We start from the raw sequence: 20,805 nt of genomic DNA on the forward strand, positions 1-20,805 counted from the left end.
CGGCCTTTCTCTCCCTTACCACTGTGCTCCATGCACATGGCGTGCTTGCTTTCCTTCCCCTGTGCCACCCCCCTGCCTCTCTTCATTGGCCTAGCACCGCCAGCATGCCTCACCCCTGTACCTGGCTGCGTTTGTCATTTCCACTTAACTTTGTGCACTGATTTGTCTACCTCTGTTTAGGCTCTCTTCTGTTACTAGAATGTTCTGTGACAGCGGGCTCTTTGTCTGTCTACTTCACTGCTATATCCCTAGTACCTAGTAAAGTGCCTGACATAGAATGGGTGCCTCAAATACGTTTGTTGAATGAATAAATGACTGAAAATGGGGACCATCTTTTCCCTTATCTTCTGTGATACAGTCTCATGTGTTTCATCATGACTCTGGCCCAGCTCTGTCTCAGTCTCCTTGTGGTCCCTCTTGGTCTGCCTGTCCTGTAACTACTGACCCTCAGGGTTCTGTTCAGGTACCCAACTCAAACCACTCACACACACCATTGGCGGTCTCGTCTACTGCCCTGACTTTAGCCAAAGCCCAGATGCAGATGGATCCCAGATCTGTGTCTTTAGCTCAGAACCACCTTCTCCAGTGCCCGCTTGGTTCTCCCACAGCCCCCTCATACTCAGCCAGCCACCCCCGAGCTGTTCCTCTCTTCCACACTTGCCCCTCCCACCGGGTCTTCATCAGCAGCTGGCCAGCCAGGACTGAGCATGGCCATCACCCTTGCTGTTTCCTTCTCCCCTACAGTCTGCCACAAATGAGTCACCAAGGACCTTGGAGATGGCCTCCTCATTCCCTGAGTTCATCTACTTTCCAGGTCTTTCCTAAATGACTGCAATAGCTTTGGGGCAGAACTGTCACCTTCTACCCTGGTCACTGCCCGGCATCACCTTCAATCCTCACAACCACCCCCATTCACATGTGAGAAAACAGAGGCTTGGAGGGGTTAGGTCACTTGTCTAAAGCCACTCAGTCCTGCTGAGTGACAGAGGTGGGATGTGAACCCAGGGGTACCTGTGCCCCTGCCTACATGTGCTGTTTCCCACTGCCCAGAGCGGACCCCTCATCTAGCAGAGACACCTGAGAGAAGATGCACCAATCTCCTACTCGCTCAGTGCTTTGACCAGAGGCTTGCTTCACGGTAATCCTCTTGGGAGATGGTGGGGCATTTTCTAGAGGAGAACACGGTTGTTTGGGACCGTTGCTTAGTTCACCGTGGTCTTGCGCTGTCTGAAAGGCCTGTGGGGCCTCCCCTACTGTGACTTGTTCTGGCTTTTTAGGAAATGTGAGTCGTGGTTACGTTTTCAGAGATTTCCCTTGAGCTACAGGTTATTGCAAATCTATGAGAAATTAGTGCCCGTGTGACAGGGTGCAATTATTTAAACCTAACTGCTAGAAATTAACTAGGACCACTCTTTCTAGATGGTTTCACGGCTACTACGTGGAAGGAAAATTCATCAAGGGTAGCACATCTAAAAAATGATTAATTCAAATGAAACAGCCCAGAAAACAGCTGCTCCAGAGCTACAAATGTGAGACACGCAAGAGCCTGAGACCTACCAAGAGCCCGCACAGCAATGCAACAAGCTGGCTGCAGGAACCCGCCTGGGCATGGCCCACTTCCACCACGAGCTCCAGGCCCGTCGCTGCTCATCAGTTCCTTCACTGCGTGTCCTCGAGGAGAGGCCCAGCAGGGCCTGCAGAGGACTCTTTTGGGTTAATGTAATTCTACCGTCAAGTAGCTAAGGGTCTACCTTATGCAGACAACCACCAACACAAGGCCCAGAGAGAAACCAACGGGAGGGACAGAGCCCTGGGGTGGGGTCGGGTGAGGAAGCACCGTCTAGGGGATGCCTGTGGACAGCTGGGTCTGGAGGGCTAGAAAGGCTTTCCTGGACCTGCCACCAGCAGTCATCTCTGCGGCCTCTGTCCATGTGGCATGGCAGCTCTGCATTTGGCCTCATGCTTCGTAGCACCTCTGATGCTTGGGGCATTCTCGTGTTTCACGCTCTCTCCCCTTGTTCCTCAGGGGCCCCTGAGAACCTCGCAGCTCACCTCCTCTATTGACTTGTTGAGGAGCCCTTCCTTTTGTAAACTTGGCTATCCTTAGGTTCTGTGACCCATGTTCTCCAGGCTTCCTTAAAGCTACTTCTCTTGCCTGCCAGAGAGCCGACGACTCTCCAGCCCACTATGGCCCATCCCCTCCCCGTCCCCATCTTCTGGATGTTTCTATGCTTGTGTCCCATGGGCATCTCAAACTCACTACATCATAGGCCACCCTCGTCTCCTTGATGAGGAGCCTATCTGCTCTGCTTTTGGGATCCCCAGCACAAGATGGAGAATGTGGCCTCTGTAGAGGGCCTCATAGAGTGAAAGAGAATGAACTGTGTCCCCCTAACCTGCCTCTCCTCTTCCTGAGTGAAGGGTACTCTGCTCCTCCTAGCAAGACCCTGGATGACCCTTGTGGTGCCTGTTGATCTTACCTGTGAATAACACTACAATCTACTCAATTTTTCCCATTGTCACTGCCCCTGGCTTGGCTAGGTCACTACCCTTTCTCACCTGGATGCTCACAACAGCCTCTGCACCTGCTTCTGGGCTTCCAATCCGGTCCTGCTCATCATTACCCTCACTGGGGCCCCGCATGTATTCTAAAGCAGCCCCACCAGGGCCTTGCTTCACTTGAAGTCCTCCAGGGGTCCCCAGAACTTTTAAGATCTGCCATTAAAACTCCTTAGCTTTGACCCTGACCTACAGTCATCCTAATCTCAGTCAGACCAAGTATTTGCGATTCCCCGGATGTGACAAGACATTTTATGCCACTTTTTGCCATGTTCATGACAGTCCCTTTAGAAACCCACCCCAGTTCCTACATCTTCTTCACACCTGAGCCCAGGGGTCCCCTGCTCAGGAGCCTTCTCTGACTTTGTCCTCCCTGGGTCTGGAGAGGCCTCGCCCCTCAGTGTCCCAGTGCACCTTGCACCTCCTTCTAGCAGCACCTGTTGGGCTGTCTGTTCGCACCGCTGTCGCCATCCTTTCTCTATGAACTTGGGGAGAAGAGAAACCCACCTGTAAGCCTTAGGCCTCACCGAGGGCTCTGTGCACTGAAGGCCCAATCAAGGAATGAGACCTTCAACTCTTTGCCTCCCGTGGACTTTCTGGAGCCTTGGAACGCATGTGGAACTATACCACATGCAGCAAATGGAGTCTCGGAAGTCAAGGGGGCCGTCATGGAAGGCCGACTTGCAGGCACGGACACTTACGTAGCTCATGAAGATCTTCTCCGTGGGTCTGAGGTGCCTCTGGATCTCACAGTCCACAGGGTGCAGGATGATAATGCCATCGTCAGAGAAGACGTAGAACATGTTCCCCACACTGAGGCCTGCGAGGAGCAAACACGGCCATGGTTATGCTCCACTGTCCCCAGCGGCTAGCTCCCAAGTAGGGTCACGTGCCACACGGGGCATACTGGACACCTGCGGTTTGGCTGCGTGGGGTGCAGGCACCAGTCAAGGTGACGTGAGATGAGCAGGTGGCGTGTGGGCAGCATGGGGAGAAAGTGCCAGAGGGCTGTGAACCACTACAGCGGACGGGGGCTCTGCGATCCCAAGGCTATCCTCCCGGACACGCGCTTCTGCCCTAGGGCGCCCCGGGCGGGCCACGGACACAAGGTTTCAAATGAATGCTAGCCTTGGCTCTGACCTACATTTGGTCTTCCCTGTTCTGCAAGAGTCTCCCTTGGTCGTTTTTGTCAACTAGTCAAATCAGATGGATCAGATCATGCCAGAAAGGCAAAGGCTAGCTCTTTTTTTAAAAAGCCACATTTATATACAGCACCACTCCCTGGAACTTAGGGTCCTGACAAAGCTGTGGCTGGTACTCCTTTGTGCCGATTTCATGGGCTGTCTGTGCCAGCAGATCCCCCCTTCAAGACAGCCTGCTCCCACCTCTGCCTCACCAATTTCTCTGTGGCAGCCCCAGGTCAGGCAATGGACCCACAGCCTGGTCAGGCCCGCTCTCACCACCGCCCCGGCGCGGCCGGCGTGGTCGGCGGGCAGGAATCTCAGACTAGCAGAGAAAGGGCCGTGGGAGGAGCTAGTACTGCCTCCTTATTATAAACACAAAAAAACTGAGGTCCAAGGAAGGGAAGGGGCTTGCTAGCGGCTACTTGGATTTATGTCAGAGCTGGGGCTGGACCCTGAACCCCTACTCCGGGCTCTTCTGCATCACCGTGCCTCAACATAAAAGGCAAATAGGGCACAAATATAGGGAAGGTTTGAGTTCTCCCTTTCTTTCTCCCTCACTTCTTTTCTTGTGAAGGTAGGATAGTCAACAGATTTCCATAAATGCTAAGAAAATTAAATACATGAAAAACACACTCTTTCCTAGCATGCTCAGAAACCCAGCTAGTGACTTCACGGACTATCTGGGTAAGTTTTTAGTGTTAGAAAACAATGTAACACGAAATAGGAACCAACATTCCACCTGCTTCCAATGACTGCAGGCAATTTTCTAGGCCTTGGGCCCTTACTGACCAGGAAGCCCCAGTGCCCGGGGTTCCCAGTGTGGGCCAAGGTCCCTGACTCCATGACACAGTCTTAGCTGCTGCTGGTTCTGTGCTGAGAGGGGCTCTGGGCAGGAGGGCTCTGCCACTGCGCACAACTGGGCCCCAGCCTCTGAGAAGCCAGCAGTGCCTGGGAGAACCCTGCACAGGTCCCAGTGGGGAACCCTGGGGTGCTGGGCAGCCTGTCCTCAGAGCTGCACGAAGGGGCCACCCACGAGGGCCCTGTCCCGGTGCCCAGGGCACCCCAGCTTCTGTCCCCATTTATCTTGCCCCCGTGGGGCCTTCTCGCTGTCCACTCTCACCTGGCAAACTTCTTTTGCTCAGACCTATGAGTCAAAGTCCCTGTCCCTGGGGTCCCTCGGCCTCCAGGGGCCTCTTGGGAAATCGACAGCTGCAAGGACCAAGGCAAGACTGAAAGCTCGGGGGACCCCACGTGGGGTTGCGGCTGCGGCCACATGGCAGGCGAAGCACAGCCTTGCTCATCGTCAGCAACAGAACGCGGGCCTCGACAAACTACTGACTTCGCAGGAGAGCCAGCCTCATGATCCGGCCCCTGGAAGGTTCTGTTTGAGTGTAGCTTCTCCTAAGGGGGCACGAAGGAGCTTTCTTTGCTGTGGTGCGCCCCGATCGTCTCATTTCTCTTGTTGAGAGGGGACGGTTCCCTGCCGGCCTGCTGGCCTGTTGGGTTACACTCTGGTGTTTCCTAACCCCCAGCCCTGGGTTCCAGCTGTGAAGGGTACAGCAGCCGGCCATCTGGGCAGGGTGGGATTTGTTTGCCGCTGCACTGTCCACACTGAGGGCAGCACCTGCCAGCCCGGGGCCCGAAAGCGGCTGGGGGTCTTAAGTTGGCCTCAAGGTGGGGCCTCTACGGCTGCATTCTTTGCTGGGCTCCACTTTTGAAACTTGAGCCTCTTGGTAGTAAACTCACTTTAGAAAATTACCACCTCTCAAGGACACAGAGGGAAAGCGCTCTGCGTGCACCGTGGCCTAGGAGCTGGGTCACGCACCACCGAGGGACAGCTGTCCGTGATGAGCGGCCATTGCTACAACCTGTCCTTCCAAGGAACCCTAAAGCCTACCGGCATCCATTCTCATTTCTCAGGCTCTGCTTTCGTTTTGCGGAGACGGACTGTGAGCAGCAGTGCCTGACGCTCAGGAAATTGCTCTGAGTCCGCGCAGGCATGCATATGCTAGGCTCTAGGAAATGCCATGAGATGTTCATGAGGAAAAAATGAGACAGGAACTAGGCCGGCTTTCATTTATTTGTTTTTTTTTTTTTTAAGATTTTTAAATTTATTTGTCAGAGAGCGAGCACAAGCAGGGGGAGCAGCAGACAGAGGGAGAAGCAGGCTCCCCACTGAACAAGGAGTCTGATGCAGGACTCGATCCCAGGACCCCAGGATCACGACCTGAGCTGAAGGCAGACGCTTAATCGACTGAGCCACCCAGGTGCCCCCCAGGCCAGCTTTTAAAGAGGTAGATTTTGTGCTTAACCTTGAAATCACAGGGTGCATTCTGCTCCTTCTCATACTCCTCCCTGACACCCCCATCCACTAATCTGGAGAATAAGTTATCTCCAGGTGATGTGAACTCTGCTCTGGTGGAGAGGCTGCCCTGGGCGGGGGTCCACAAGGCACATGCACCCCAAGCAGTGACTCAGGCTCTATAACCCAGTTCCCACACGGGCCTGCTATTTTTTGAACCATATGAAATTGTCAATATTCGACCATTTTTATGTATAAGAATGGCCATTTTTTTTTTAGGGCCCAACCTAATATCTAAAGATGGTTTGATAAATACAAATTTAAAAAAGTCTATTCAGGGGCACCTGGGTGGCTCAGTCGTTAAGTGTCTGCCTTTGGCTCAGGTCATGATTCCAGGGTCCTGGGATCGAGCCCCGCATCCAGCTCCTTGCTCAGTGGGAAGCCTGCTTCTCCCTCTCTCACTCCCCCTGCTTGTGTTCCTTCTCTTGCTTTGTCTCTCTCTGTCAAATAAATAAATAAAATCTTAAAAAAAAAAGTCTATTCATTTAAAAATATACATGTAAATATACATTTACAGAAATCATGGTGGCTTTTTTCTTTGGCACTTCCTCAAAGTATACACTAAACCCCAACACCAATATCAGCTTCTGGAAAAAAGCGGAAGGCCTCATCCAACTAGGAACCCCTGCCAAGTAATCTGCTTCAGTGACAGTTTCAAACAGCTTTAGATGGCAACTTCCTATTTTTAAGTTCTATTGGACTGGTGTCCATTAAAGACACTAGTAGGTTTTAAATCTGCTTCTCAGTGTGTGACGCTTGAGTTTGACATTGACCTCCCCTCTCCCATCCGATCTGACAGGTGGGCCCCACTTGGGACTGCGTGGTGTCTGGACAAGCTGATGGTGGCCCATGGAGATATGGCTCCACAATGGAGGCATGAACACAGGCGATCACAAGCACAACACAGAAGAAGTGAACTTGGTACCTTCCTCTCGCCACAGAATGTTTGCAACTACAGCGTCAGAGAATCAGGAGCGCGGGAACGTGATTGAGGGAAGGAAAAGAGAACAAAGCAATGTCAACAACTTTACCATAGTGATTCCTTTCAGGGATGAACGGCTACCTAATCCATCGTGTGTGGAGTCTGCCCCACTCACTGCCCCAGCAGCAGCACTCTGACGGGACTCTGGATGTGGACACATGTTTCCAGGTCTCGGGACCCTTTCAATTTATAAATAGTCTTTGAAATCAGGTTCCCAGGATCACGGAAACTAATGGGATCCTCCATTGCCATGGTTGACAAGGAGCAAGCAACTGCTCTCCTAGAGTTCCTGATTACTTCCAGAAGCCATACTGATTTTCAGCTAGGATTCTCCTAGGAAGACCATCTGAAACACTTCTAATGATCTCCTTTGATGATGAAGACTCAGCTTGGAGTCTTTGAATAAGGGCAAGAGATCCTATCTATCACCCGTGTCCACAGAATCATGCCATTTGGGGAGCGGTGGCTACCAGGGAAGGCACACTTGGCCACCAGGTGGGCTATAATCCCTGGAGTCAAGGTTATGTGTGCAATTGTGGCCGGGCCACTTCCTGGGCCATGGTGGGATGGCAGCACGTGATATAGATCATGAACTGATATCTAGTCTATCATATATGGAATCTGCAACACTGACTGCTGGGTGGAAAGTAGGAGGAATTTTGTGGGTGAGGGGCAGAGGTTCCAGTCTATACAGCAAGGAGGAGGCAGAAGTGGGGCTAGGATATACAAGCTTCCTTGTGGTCCTGGGCACTCTGCTGTCCAGGGACCTTCTCTGTGTGTTGTCGAGGTTGCCAGGGAAGGTCTGCTCACCTCTGGGCACCCTCTGTCCCCAGTTTTGAGCACAGAATATGGGAGTTTACCCCTGTCTTCAGGGGCTCATGGATGATGGGTGTGGCCTTGGTCAGTTGGTCCCCTTGCACCCAACATCCCCCAATCAGCACAACGAGGACCTCAGAGGCAAGAGCGGACTCACGGGTCTTTCTAGCAGAGTCTTCGATGAAAAGTGAGGAGATATCCTCATCCACGCCCACTTCGTTTTTGGCGATGCAGGTATACGCCCCTGTGTCTTCATACCGAACATTGCCGATGTGGAGTTCACTCCCATTGGCTGGAGGAAGGACAGTGCTCAGGATGGCCGGCTCAGCTGGGACCCCCCTCCTCCCTCCTGTCTCCCTTCTATTCAGAGTGGTGACATTACAAACACAAGCCCTTAGCAGGGCTGAGGGCAGCCAACATCCATGATACATGCCCAGAAAGAGCTCGAACAGCTGAACTAAACTGACGCTGACCTGGGATCTGATTGACAGGTTATCATCATTGCGCTCAAAAAGCCTGCCAGACCTATGTGAGCCCAGATAGCAGGAGAATTTGGGGAGACGTTTGTTCACTCCCGACACATCTGACTTAGAAACAAATCATGTCTCTCATTTCCACTGCTGGGGGAAGCGTCAGCTTGAACTTGATGGAAAGAGCAGAGAGGCACCGAGGGTGGTTCTTACCTAATAGGGAAAGCTGTTTTGACATCTGGGTGGAGACATCCATGCCATTTTTCAGCCAAGTGATTCTGGGCATAGGAATGCCTTCTGCGTGGCATCTCAGACTGGCTGCCATGCCGGGCTCCTGTGCCTGGGTCTCTGGATACACGCGGATGACTGGTGGCACTGCGGATGAAGTTGGTACTGGTCAGAGAGGGCCCTCACCTGGCCTCGGGCCCGTGCTCTGGCCTTGACACCTGTTCCAGAGGGGTGAACCGAGACACGACTCTGGAGTTCTCTTTGTTACTAGCTCACAATCAGCCCCTGTTCGGCAGCTCAAGCCCTCAAAGAAAGGGCTATAAAATGAATTGTAAGCAATAAACATGTCAGGCTTTGTGCCCTGTAATTCATGGCTTTCACCATTATTCTAAATCTGATCAGAAAGACATCCAGATATTGAATGCCGTTCAGCTGCTACACGTGAAGAGCAAGAGCCGCTGCACATTTATTTCTGAATGAATAAAATTCAGATGTATTATTTCTGTTATCGGAAAGCCACTGGACAAGGGCTTAATTTTTTGCAGGAGGTGCTTCACAAAGCACTTATGGTCACTGACGGCAGGGCTACTAATTACATCAGCACTCTGGGGAAGTCCATTGATTTTCCAGTGGATCACTGTTATTTCTCCACTTCTCACCCCCACCATGGGTGAGAGGCAAGTGTGCCCTCCTTGGCTCAGCCATGAGCCCTGGTAGTCAAGTTCAGGGCTGAGGATGTGTCCTCCCACTCATCAGAAGAACACGGGTGGGCAAGGTGTCAGCACTCGCCACAGATCTCTGGCCTTTCTTAAGGGGGCTGTCTGTGGGGGGAGGTTCCTGGAGGAAGTGAAGATTGTCTGGAGGATCTTTCCTCTTACCCCTAGCTCTGCTCAGGAAATAAAATAATTATCATTTTCAGTGGAATTGAGGGCTCTTACCTATCCATATATTTTACTCTACATACTTCCAAAACGGCTTCCAATTAGCTGATGTAAAGACACCTGGATATTACACGCAACACACACCTTTTGGGAAGGTGGAAGATGGATTCCTCCTGAAGCAGGCCACTACATTTCCCCAAAGGTATCTGGAAGCTCCTATTGTCTGATAAAAGAAAGTGTCCCCGTACTTTAGGAGAGAGGTTTTTCTTGGGAGCAGAGATAGAACACATTGATGCTTATGTAGAAGGAGGTAATACTGTTAATCCCAGAATGTGAGCAAGATTTCTAGCGATCTGTTCTTGGGAAGGTTGAGGACAAAGGGAAAAATTCATTGCCTCGTTGTGAGAAATGGATTGTGCAACTCCTCTCAAAACTCCTTAGGAGGCTGCTAGTAGTCTGATTAACTCAGTCTGAGTTTCAAATCTTTCCTCTGGTTCACCTACGGGGCAAAGCTGGGGGGCTGAGGAGAAAGCCAAATGGACAGTCAGCAAAGGGCATGAACCCACCTTGAAAATATCCCAGAGCTGTTTCTGTAACAGAAACTCAGAGGCACCGTGTGACAAACCACACAGAGACCCAACAATAACACAATGTGAGTCATTTCTCAGTTTCTCTGTTGGCAGTTTTGGAGAAGAGTTCCAAGGTGTGACAGAAGAGTCTTGTCGCAGATCAGGCCACTGGGATGGAGGAAGTAAATGGGGCTCTAGCTAAGGCGTATCTAGAGGGCTGCTTAGAACAGGGAAGCGAATCTCCCTTCTCTGACTCCATTTGGTTCAAAGAGGAAAGGAATAATAACTTATATAGACAACTTCCCTACACTGAATTTGGAAGAGGGAGGAACAGGGTTCAAGTTGAGTAGATAGTAGAGTTTTGGTCAGGAGGGTGTAATTCAAGAGCACAGAGCTAGAACTGGGGGGTTGAGGAGCACTGGACTGGCGGGGAGTTGGAGAAGGTGGTAGAACATCCAGAGTTCTACAACGTGGGTGGTCATGACCTGGAAGTTAATAAACTTGGGCTCTTGCTAGATCACCATTTATTTATACAAACCTGCCTAGCACAAATAAAGTAGATCTAAAGAAGGTGAGGGAAGAATCAATAGAGAGAGAAGCAGAAGTGAATGAATTGATTAGTCAAAAAAGAATGGAAATGACGGATAAATCTAAGGCTGGTTGTTTATATATATCAATAAGATAGACAAATCTCTAGCAAGTTTGATCAATAAAAAAATAGAGAAAGAACAGGGAATTAAAAATTATGAAAATACTGTATTCAATTATAGGGAATAAATATGAAAATCCCAATGAAATGGATCACTTAAAAGGAAATCTTTTTTTTTTTTTTAATTTTACTTATTTATTTGACAGAGAGAGAGACAGTGAGAGAGGGAACACAAGCAGGGGGAGTGGGAGAGGGAGAAGCAGGCTTCCCTGCTGAGCAGGGAGCCCAACGTGGGGCTCAATCCCAGGACCCTGGGATCATGACCTGAACTGAAGGCAGACGCTTAACGACTGAGCCACCCAGGCACCCCACTTAAAAGGAAATCTTAATGATAAAAACTCTCAACAAGGTGGGTCTAGAGGGAATGTACCACAACATGGTAAAGACCATCTATGACAAACCCATAGCAAACATCATACTCAATGGTGAAAAACTGAGAGCTTTTCCTCTAAGATCAGTAATAAGACAAGGACACCCACTCTTGCCACTTTTATGCAACATAGTACTGGAAGTTCTAGCCACAGCAATTGGGCAAGAAAAAGAAATAGAACGCAGCCAAATTGGAAAGAAAGAAGTAAAACTGTCACTATTTGCAGATGTCATGATACTACATATGGAAAACTCTAGACCACACCAAGAAACTACTAGAACTGATAAATGCTTGCAGTAAACTCAAAGGATACAAAATCAACAAACAGAAATTGGTTGCATTTCCATACACTAATAACAAGCTATCAGAAAGAGAAATTAAGAAAATAATCCCATGTATGATTGCATCAAAAAAGAATAAAATACCTAGGAATAAACTTGACCAAGGAGGTAAAAGACCTGTACTCTGAAAACTCTAAGAATTTGATGAAAGAAACTGAAGGAGATACAAATAAATACAAAGATATTCTATGCTCATGGACTGGGAGAATTAATATTGTTAAAATGTCTATACTACAGTAAGCAATCTATAGATTCACCGCAATCCCCATTAAAATGCCAAAGGCATTTTTCACAGAATTAGAACAAAGAATCCTAAAATCTGTATGGACTACAAAAGACCCAAACAGACAAAGCCATCTTGCAAAAGAAGAAGGAAACTGAAGGTTCCACACTCCCTGATTTCGAACTATACTATAAAATTATAGTAATCAAAATAGTCTGGTACTGGCACAAAAAAGACACAGATCAATGGAATAGAACAGAGAGCCCAGAAAAAACCCCACGTATATAATGGGTAATATATCTATGACAAAGAAAGCATGAGTATACAATGGGAGAAAAGATGGTCTCTTCAATAAATAGTGTTGGGAAAACTGGACAGCTATGTGCAAAAAACCCAAACTGGACCACTCTCTTACACCATATACAAAAATAAGTTAAGATTGGATTAAAGACTTGAATATAAGACCTAAAACCAAAAAACTCCTAGGAGAAAACATAGGTGGTAAGCTCTCTGACATCAGGCTTAGCAATCTGTTTTTGGACCCATCTCTTCAGACAAGGGCAACAAAAGCTAAAATAAACAAATGGGACTACATCAAACTAGAAAGCTTTTTTTTTTTTTTTTTTAAAAATATTTTATTGTTTTATTTGAGAGAGTGAGGGAGAGAGCGCACAAGCTGGGGGAGGCAGAGAGACAGGGAGGAGCAGACTCCCCGCTGAGCAGGGAGCCCAATGCGGGACTTGATCCCGGGACACTGGGATCATGACCCAAGCTGAAGGCAGACTCTCAACTGACTGAGCCACCCAGGTGCCCAAACTACAAAGCTTTTGCACAGCAAAGGAAATGAACAAATGAAAAGGCAACCTACTGAATGGAAGAAGGTATTTGCAAATCCTTTATCTGCTAAGTAGTATCCAAAATAAGTTTAAAGCACCCACACAACCTAACATAAAAAATGCACAAATAACCCAATTAAAAAATGGGTAGAGGACTTGAATAGACATTTTTACAAAGACAACATAGAGATCCAACAGGGATATGAAAAGATGCTCATCATCCCTCATCATCAGGGAAAGGCAAATCAGAACCACAGTGAGATCACTTCACACCTGTCAGATTGGCTAGTACCAAAAAGACAATAACAAGGGTTGGTGAGAATGTGGAGGAAAGAGGATCCTTGTGCACTGTTGGTATGAGTATATATTGATGCAGCCACTATGAAGAACAGTGTGGAGGTTCGTCAAAAAGTTGAAAGTTACTGTATGATCCAGCAATTTCACTTCTGGGTATTTATCTGAAGAAAACAAAAACCCCAATCTGAAGAGATAAATGCACACTGATGTTCACTACAGCATTAGTTTCAATAGCCAACATATGGAAGCAATCTAAGTGTCCATCCATACAGGAATGGATAAAGATCTCTCTCTCTCTCTCTCTCTCACACACACACACAGAATATTACTCAGCCATAAAAAAGAACGAAATATTATCATTTGTGACATCATCATAGGACTTAAAGGGTATTATGCTAAGTAAAATAAGAGTGAAATCCGGCAGAAAAGACACCATATGATTTCACTTATACATGGAATATAAAAAACAAAACAAAGCAGAAACAGACTCATAGATCCAGGAAAAACATTGCTGGTTACCAGAGGGTGGAGGGGTTGTGGAGTGGGCAGAAGAGGTGAAGGGGATGAAGAGGTAGAAACTTCCAGTTATAAAATAAGTAAGTCAAAGGGATATAATATATAGTGTAGGGGATATAATCGATAATATTATAACAACCGTGCCTGGTGAGAGATGGTAACTAGATTTATCATCAGCATCATTTCATAATGTATAAAAATACTGAATTACTATGATGTACACCTGAAACTAATAGGATACTGTATGTTGATTACACGTCAACAAGAAAAGAAAAGGAAACTTAAGAGTATGGAGAAGAATAAAGAAGAGAATATTTAAAAAATTTTTAAGTGCTACTTTACTTGAAGTAGTTATGCGAGATGAGTGAGTCCTAGAGATCGTCTGCGTAGCATGAGGCCTAGTCAACAATATTGTACTGTACATTTAAAAATCTATTAAGAGGGGCGCCTGGGTGGCTCAGTCGGTTAAGCGACTGTCTTCGGCTCAGGTCATGATCCTGGAGTCCCGGGATCGAGTCCCGCATCGGGCTCCCTGCTCGGCAGGGAGTCTGCTTCTCCCTCTGACCCTCCCCCCTCTCATGCTCTATCTCATTCTCTCTCTCAAATAAATAAATAAAATCTTTAAAAAAAAATCTATTAAGAGGGGAGATCTCATGTGACATGTTTTTACCACAAACAACAAAAAATAAACAAACAAAGGGACCCAAGGAAACTTTTGGAGGTGATGGATATGTGTATTACCTGGACTGTGGTGATGGTATCAGGGGTACGTCCCGTGTATATGAGACCCAGTATACAAACTGCATGCACTAAGGATGTGAGGTTTTGTTTTTTTTTAGATTTTATTTATTTGACAGAGAGAGAGACACAGCGAGAGAAGGAACAGAAGCAGGGAAGTGGGAGAGGGAGAAGCAGGCTTCCCGTGGAGCAGAGCCCGATGCGGGGCTCGATCCCAGGACCCTGGGATCATGACCTGAGCCGAAGGCAGATGCTTAATGACTGAGCCACCCAGGAGCCCCTGTGTGGTTTTTTTTGTAAATCAATCACACCTCAATAAAACTGTTAAAAAAAGTGCTACTAACCCAAAGTCACCCTGAGTAGTTTCATAGGCAGGCTATTTTGTACATTTAAGGAATGGATAATTCCTAGAGCGCGGGACAGAGAAGATGTCGCACATTATATCGTGTTGCAATACCACAGAGAAGATGTTGCAAATTGTGTAACCTGGGCACCACAACCTGTCAAAGAGAGCACAAAAAAGACTACAGACCTAACTCACTTAGGACTAGAGATACCAAAATCCCAAGCGACATATTAGTAAATCAAGGCTAGCCTGGTATTCAAAGAACACACCGTGACCAAGCGTAATACGTTTCAATGCCTAACTATCAGGAAATCTGTAATTAATTACCTCCCAAATCAAAAGCAGTCAAAAAAGAAAAATCATTTGATTCTCTTGCTAGACACTGAAAGGGCTTTTGAAAAAAATTCAGAATCAATTTCTTAGAGAAGAAAACCTCAATAAAATAGGAACAGAATGATATTTCCTACAATGAAGAATATCTCCATAAAAAGAAGAAATAGCACCATTCTCTTCAGAATGGTGAAACATTAAGTTAGGAAAAAAAAAGTAAAAAGGAAAGAAGGCAATATCAGACTCTCAACACAATGCAGGGAGTGATCGTCAATTGAAGGCAAGAAATGAGAAGTATTAAAAGGATGGAGAAAAATGATATTTTACCTGGATATGCTCCAGATAATGAAACTCAAAGTAGTAAGGTTTAATAGGTGAGTGCAGAAAGGGGGCCAGCACCAAAACGTACAAAACTAATAGCTTATTTACTTACTGGCAGTGATCGGACAGAAATCACTGTGGACCTAAATGAAAAAACTCTAAAACCTCACAGAAGACAGGAAAAAAAAAAAAAAAAAAAAAAAAAACATGACTAATTGGAGAGATACGTTCTGGGAGTGGAAGATTAACTCTGGTTAAGAAATGAGATACCCCAGGGTGCCTGGGTGGCTCAGTCAGTCAAGCGTCTGCCTTTGGCTCAGGTCATGATCCTGGAGTCCTGGGATCGAGTCCGCCATCAGGCTACCTGCTCAGTGGGGAGTCTGCTTCTGCCTCTGACCCTCCCCACTCTGATGCTCTCTCTCTCTCTCACAAATAAAAAAATAAAATCTTAAAAAAAAAAAAGAAATGAGATACCCCAAGTTAAAACATACATTTAATCTAATTGCAATGAATATCAGTTGGTAGGGTCTTGACAAAACAATTCTAAAACTTACCCAGAAGAAAAAAATGTGCCAGAACAGCTGAGGAAATTTTGAAAGGCAAGGGTGATGATGGGCATTTTTTCCTACCAGATATTACAAAGTATGACAGTAGCAAATGCTGCCAAGCAGGGGTGGGCTGAAGGAATCCCCCCACTCTGAGTCAGGCACCACACTAATGGTCTGGACTGGTTTTACAAAGCTCTGTCAATTCCTATGTGCAGCCAGCATCTATTAAATACCTTCCAAGTGCCAGGCGTTATGGACAGAACAGGGAATACGAGTGGACCAGCCCTTATCCCCACAGAGCTTGCTGTCCAGGGGCAAGGTGGTTCAACAATGAACTTCAAGTGTGATGAGCATTACCAGAGGGGAGCTTTTGGCGCATGGCGACAGGGGTGGGGGAAGATTTGCCAGAAGAGAGCAAGATCCACTGTCCACCTCACAAGAGAAACACTGAGCTACCTTACGCCCATGGGGCTTGTCCCTTTACTGATGGTAGCTTTGTCTATCAAACTGGGGAATCTCAACTGGTGGTTTGTGGACTGGCCTCTTCAGTGAGATGGCCAGTGGTCAGCACCAGCCTTGAAGACTGTCCTTTGCCTCAGCCCCGACCTTTGATAGAATCTGTGGACCCATGAAGTTTTCAAACTGGAGTATCTGCAAACCCCAGGGGGCTTGTTAAAACAACACTGGTGCCCACCCCAGAGAGTCTGATCCCGGAGGTCTGGGATGGGGCTGGAGGATCTGCTCCTACCTATCAGCTTCCGGGTGAGAGCTGGAGTCAGTTCTGACTAGGAAGCTCTCAAAGACCAATTCAGGGCTAACTTTGAACTGAAATGCATGGCCCTATTCTAGAATGAAATGAAACTGGACTGAAAGTCAAGGGTGTGCAGTGAGTCATTCACTTAAAAATATAGGACTGTCTCCTGGGCAAAGACACCTCCCCTGGCAGGGGTGCTCTAGTGAGAGGCACTCTCTGCTGGCCATGAGGTCTCCGTGAGCCACTGTCATCCTGGGGGCTGAGACTGCTCCTCCTCTGACCTCCATCCCTCCATCTGCAGGACTACAGAGGGGGCCTCAGGCCTCTGCACGCTCCATCTGCCACGGACCCCTCTTCCCACTCTTCCCACTCTTACTCCGACTCCACAAATGGGGATCGTCAGAACACTTTTCCTAGTGCCCTCGATTCAGGGTCACATCAGTCTTCGCAAGATGTCTGTGCCTCTGGGGCATCCCTCATCCCCCAACCCTTCGGTTGTCATCTTCTGGAACTCATGTTCAGCTATGAGCGAAATGTCCTGTATCCTCAAACTCTTGTATGAACGTTTCTTCACCTTCTCGCCCAGAGGGAAACCTGGTGACACTGCTCTAGCCTCTTCAGGGCCTGTGGCTCTCTCCCTCACCTCCTTCTGGAGTGGGCTGGGAGGTGGGGCAGGTGTCCTCCTTGGTTCTCACCACCATTGCCAGACCCTTCTTCCCGCCTCTGGTTCTGAATCTTCTGTCACCCCCAGCCTCATTCCCAGGTCCCATCCCCTCCCACCTTCTCTAGGACATGCCCAGCACCTCCCTCCTACTCCTGCGCCCCTTTCCTCTTCCTAATGAGCATTCTCATTAGCCCATAGAAAGCTTTTAATTTCCATCTTGGGAAAAAACCCCAAGCCTCTCTTTCCCTCAAACTGTCTCCCCAGTGCTGCCCCATTTTTCTCCACGGAAGCACCCTGAAGAGTTGCCCATATTTGGGGGCTCTAATTTCTCTCCCCTGTTGCCTCCTGAGTCAGTTCCAAGCAGATGTTCCCCCCCACCCCATGGAAATGGCTCTTCTCCAGCAACTGCCCTACATCACACCTGACCCAATGCACAGTTCTCTGACCCCATCCCCCTGAGCTGTCTGCAGCACTGGGCACAGCTGACCACTCCTCCTCGGTCCAACCTGTCCCTTCAACTTCACGCTCGGAAGCCCAATTGGCTGCACAACACCTGGCATTTACCATGTCTGCATGAGCTTCGGAGATTTCTTCCCCGAACCTGCTCCCCCACCCTCCTCTTGTCTCAGAAAATGGCCACTCTGTCCTCCGGATGCTCAGGCCAAGATCCTTCTGGAGGACTGGTGACCCTCCCACCAAGTGGAAATAAATGTCAACTTTTCAGTAAGACCTTCACTTGCTACCTTTTATCTGACTTTCCTGGTCCGTTTTTGAATTTTCCTCCTCAGTACTTATCAGCGTTAGGCTTGCTCCGCGAGGACAGAGGTTTTGGTCTGCTCACTGCTGTGTTTCCAGCGCATGGCCCGGGAGTGGCCGTAGGAGGAACTCAGTACCTGTCTGTTGAGTGTGGGTTGCAGGGACACCTGACGGATGACGTGGGCAGCAAAGGAGGGGAGAGAATTCTCAGCCTAGGGAACCATCAGTGCAAATTCATTGGCTGGAGTATTTGGGGACAGGTGGGGGCCAAGACACGAGGCTGGCGGGTGGCAGGACCCAGATCGCAGTGACGAGCCTGCAGGTATGTGTCCGTGAATATGGACTATGGGCTCACGGGGCCAGGCAGCTGCCTCCGCCCTGCTGTGAACCAGTGGCTCAGGCCTCCCATCCTATCTGTCCTGAGAGAATGGCGTGGAGGAGACTACGGGGGCCCCGCCAGGCCAGCAGCAATCGAAGGGACCCTGCACCCAGTCCTAGCCCCCCGGGTGTTCCTGGCTCATGCCCTGGACAAAGGGAGCCTGTGACATGGAAGGCAACCTCGAGGAGCCAAGGAGCTCCACCTAGAAGCCCAACGTGCCCTGACCTGACCACTTGCTACCTGGAAAATGGACACAAGGATGCTTAAAAAAAGCCAAACAAAAGCATCATCCCATCAGTGGGGTGGGAGCTCACTCATTGGCCTGAGAACCGAACTGTCCTCCCCATGCGTGATGACACATCCCCCCATCCTGCAGCGGGTGTGGACCAGGCCCCAGGCTCAGAGGGAATACCTGCTCACTTTGGGCAGAAGCTGTCACTCCTACCAGGGCCAGAGATCTGGATGTAGCCTCCCGGGGGGACAGGCGAGCCCGAGAAGAACGGGGGGCATGGAGGTGTCAAAGACCCCAGTAGCCCGGGTCCCCACTGGGATGGGGCCCAGTCAGGAAAAGCCCTGCATTCTCACTGTGAGAGACTGAGGGGGTGGGGTGCAGACAGAGCTTCCTGCTGGCAACAAAGACCCACCTGTTTTCCTTTGGCCCGCATCTCCCCTCTCCTTTTGTATTAATTCACACACTAAAAATCATTTGAAATTAATATATTCTGGGTAAACACATTCATTTTCTTTTAAATTTGCAAAACCCTCCAGTGAAAACATTTGAATATGTAACACAAAGGCCTGTTTTCTTTGGGAAACATGGATCATTTCCAAGGTGAAAGGCAGCATAAATATGTCCTAAGTAAGAGGTGCATTCACAAAAGGACCAAGCTGGAGTCATCAACAGATTTGGGAGATGATAATTGTGTTTTGGGAATGAATCGTTACTTGTCTGAACTGTGGGGAGGTGGAGGGTGTTTTTATTTTAATGGATTAATTATTTATGTCCGAAGTTCTTGCTCTTTCCTAGGACAATGCAGGAGGTTTGCATGAAGTTATAAATCATGTCAGCCTTTGGGCCTCATCTCTGGGAGGCCTGATCTGTGAGGAAGTTATACTAATAATTTGAGAGAAGTGGTTGCCTAGAAGGGCTCCCTTTAGCCAACCCGGTCAAGGCAGGGTTGGGGATGGAGAAGCCCCAGAAGATGGGTGTCCTGCCTGTATATGGTGTCTGGCCCATGCCACCAGGCAGTGGGGGCAGCTCCAGGAAGAAGTATTTTATTCCTGGCTTGGCCAGTTTCTCTGGGTCTTGATTTCCCCATCTGTATAATGGGTTGCCTGCTCTCCGAGGGGCCACCAGCTCAGAGCATCTGTGTCCACCAACTACAGTAACATGGGGCTTGAGACAACTAAAAATCTCTCCTGTATCCGTCCCACCCTGAACTGTGAACTCTATCTGCGTCAGGCATTTTCCAAGCATTGTAGACCTATCAGATCTCATCAGGCCTGTAAGGCAGGAGGTACTACTGTTATTCCTACTTTACAGGTGAGTTTACTTGCCTTCCTTGTACGTCAAGGAAACACCAGTACAAGCCCTGGAACCCAGGTGTCTCTGGCTCAGGCTTTATGTCTTAGATTCTGTGGGACAGGTGTTGCTAGCTGGGGTCTGCACTGGGCCTAGAGTGGAGAAGTCCCACCCAGCTCCTGCTCCCCAGAGTGGGATCTCGGTGTCTTGGGCCCACAGGCTGCACGTAAGCTCCCCGGCACATCTGCTGTTCGCTTGGAGCCTTCTGAGAAGCAGGCAACTGGGCAGGGCCCTCCTTCCGCCCGTCCTCATCCCCTGCCCCCTTCCCTCTGGTTGAGGAGAAGCTATGGGGAGGAACAGACACAGAACATCGCTCCCTGACTGGGTGCCTCAGCTCAGTAAGCCACAGGCCATCTGCCAGGCCAAGTGGGGACCAAACCAGACCCCCAACAGCACTGCTGGGCCACCGCACCGGATACTACCCAGGCAGCTCAGGGACATCTTTCATGGTTTTCAGTCATGCTTGGCATGAATGGCAAAAGGGAACAAATCCCCCAGATGAATCTGCTGCTGCTTTCTCTCGCCCTTCCGCAGGGGACTCCTCAGCCAGGCAGCGTTCCTTTTGTCCGGAGCACCAGCAGGGCCTTCTCGGCCATCCCAGCAGCTCCGCCTGAGAGCCTCTGACACCAGGCTGCAGCCTGCAAAGCTCCCCGCGCCTACTGCCACCGTGAGTCTTCCACAGCACCCCGGCCCTCCTGGGACCTGTCCTCTATAGTGTAGAGCCCACAGCAGCCCAACACAGCTGCTGACTGACCACACTCGCATCCGACATCCGGATTCACCAATAGCAGTAACACGATGCCTTGGTAAGGACGGGTAGGGCAGGCCAGGTGTTAGGAGTCTGGGCTTTGGAGTCAAGATCTGCTTTGCAGTTACTAACTGCACGGCTGGGTCCTGGGATCCTGAGATCACGGAATCTCTCCGATCCCTGGTGACCTCATCTGTCAAACAGGGATGGCACACAGTATGTATTCCATAGATGCTATCCTAATTGTCTCTTTCACATCATTCTATTTTCAGCATCTTCCCATACAGATAGGACAT

At 48.9% G+C, this 20,805-nt stretch overlaps 1 protein-coding gene across 1 annotated transcript in view; it reads right to left on the reverse strand.

The window, feature by feature from the left end:
- The window catches only part of FSTL4 (follistatin like 4), a 381,100-nt gene that overhangs the window by 17,324 nt on the left and 342,971 nt on the right, over positions 1 to 20,805 (reverse strand). Inside the window, exons 8-11 of the mRNA XM_021702002.1 lie at positions 8,587 to 8,748; positions 8,061 to 8,195; positions 7,031 to 7,057; positions 3,261 to 3,379 (exon numbers count right to left, since the gene is read on the reverse strand). Coding sequence (XP_021557677.1) covers positions 3,261 to 3,379; positions 7,031 to 7,057; positions 8,061 to 8,195; positions 8,587 to 8,748 — 443 coding nt within the window. The remainder of the gene's footprint in view (positions 1 to 3,260; positions 3,380 to 7,030; positions 7,058 to 8,060; positions 8,196 to 8,586; positions 8,749 to 20,805) is intronic.

The sequence above is a fragment of the Neomonachus schauinslandi genome, chromosome 7, assembly GCF_002201575.2.
Source record: "Neomonachus schauinslandi chromosome 7, ASM220157v2, whole genome shotgun sequence".
NCBI classification, from domain to species: Eukaryota; Metazoa; Chordata; class Mammalia; order Carnivora; family Phocidae; genus Neomonachus; species Neomonachus schauinslandi.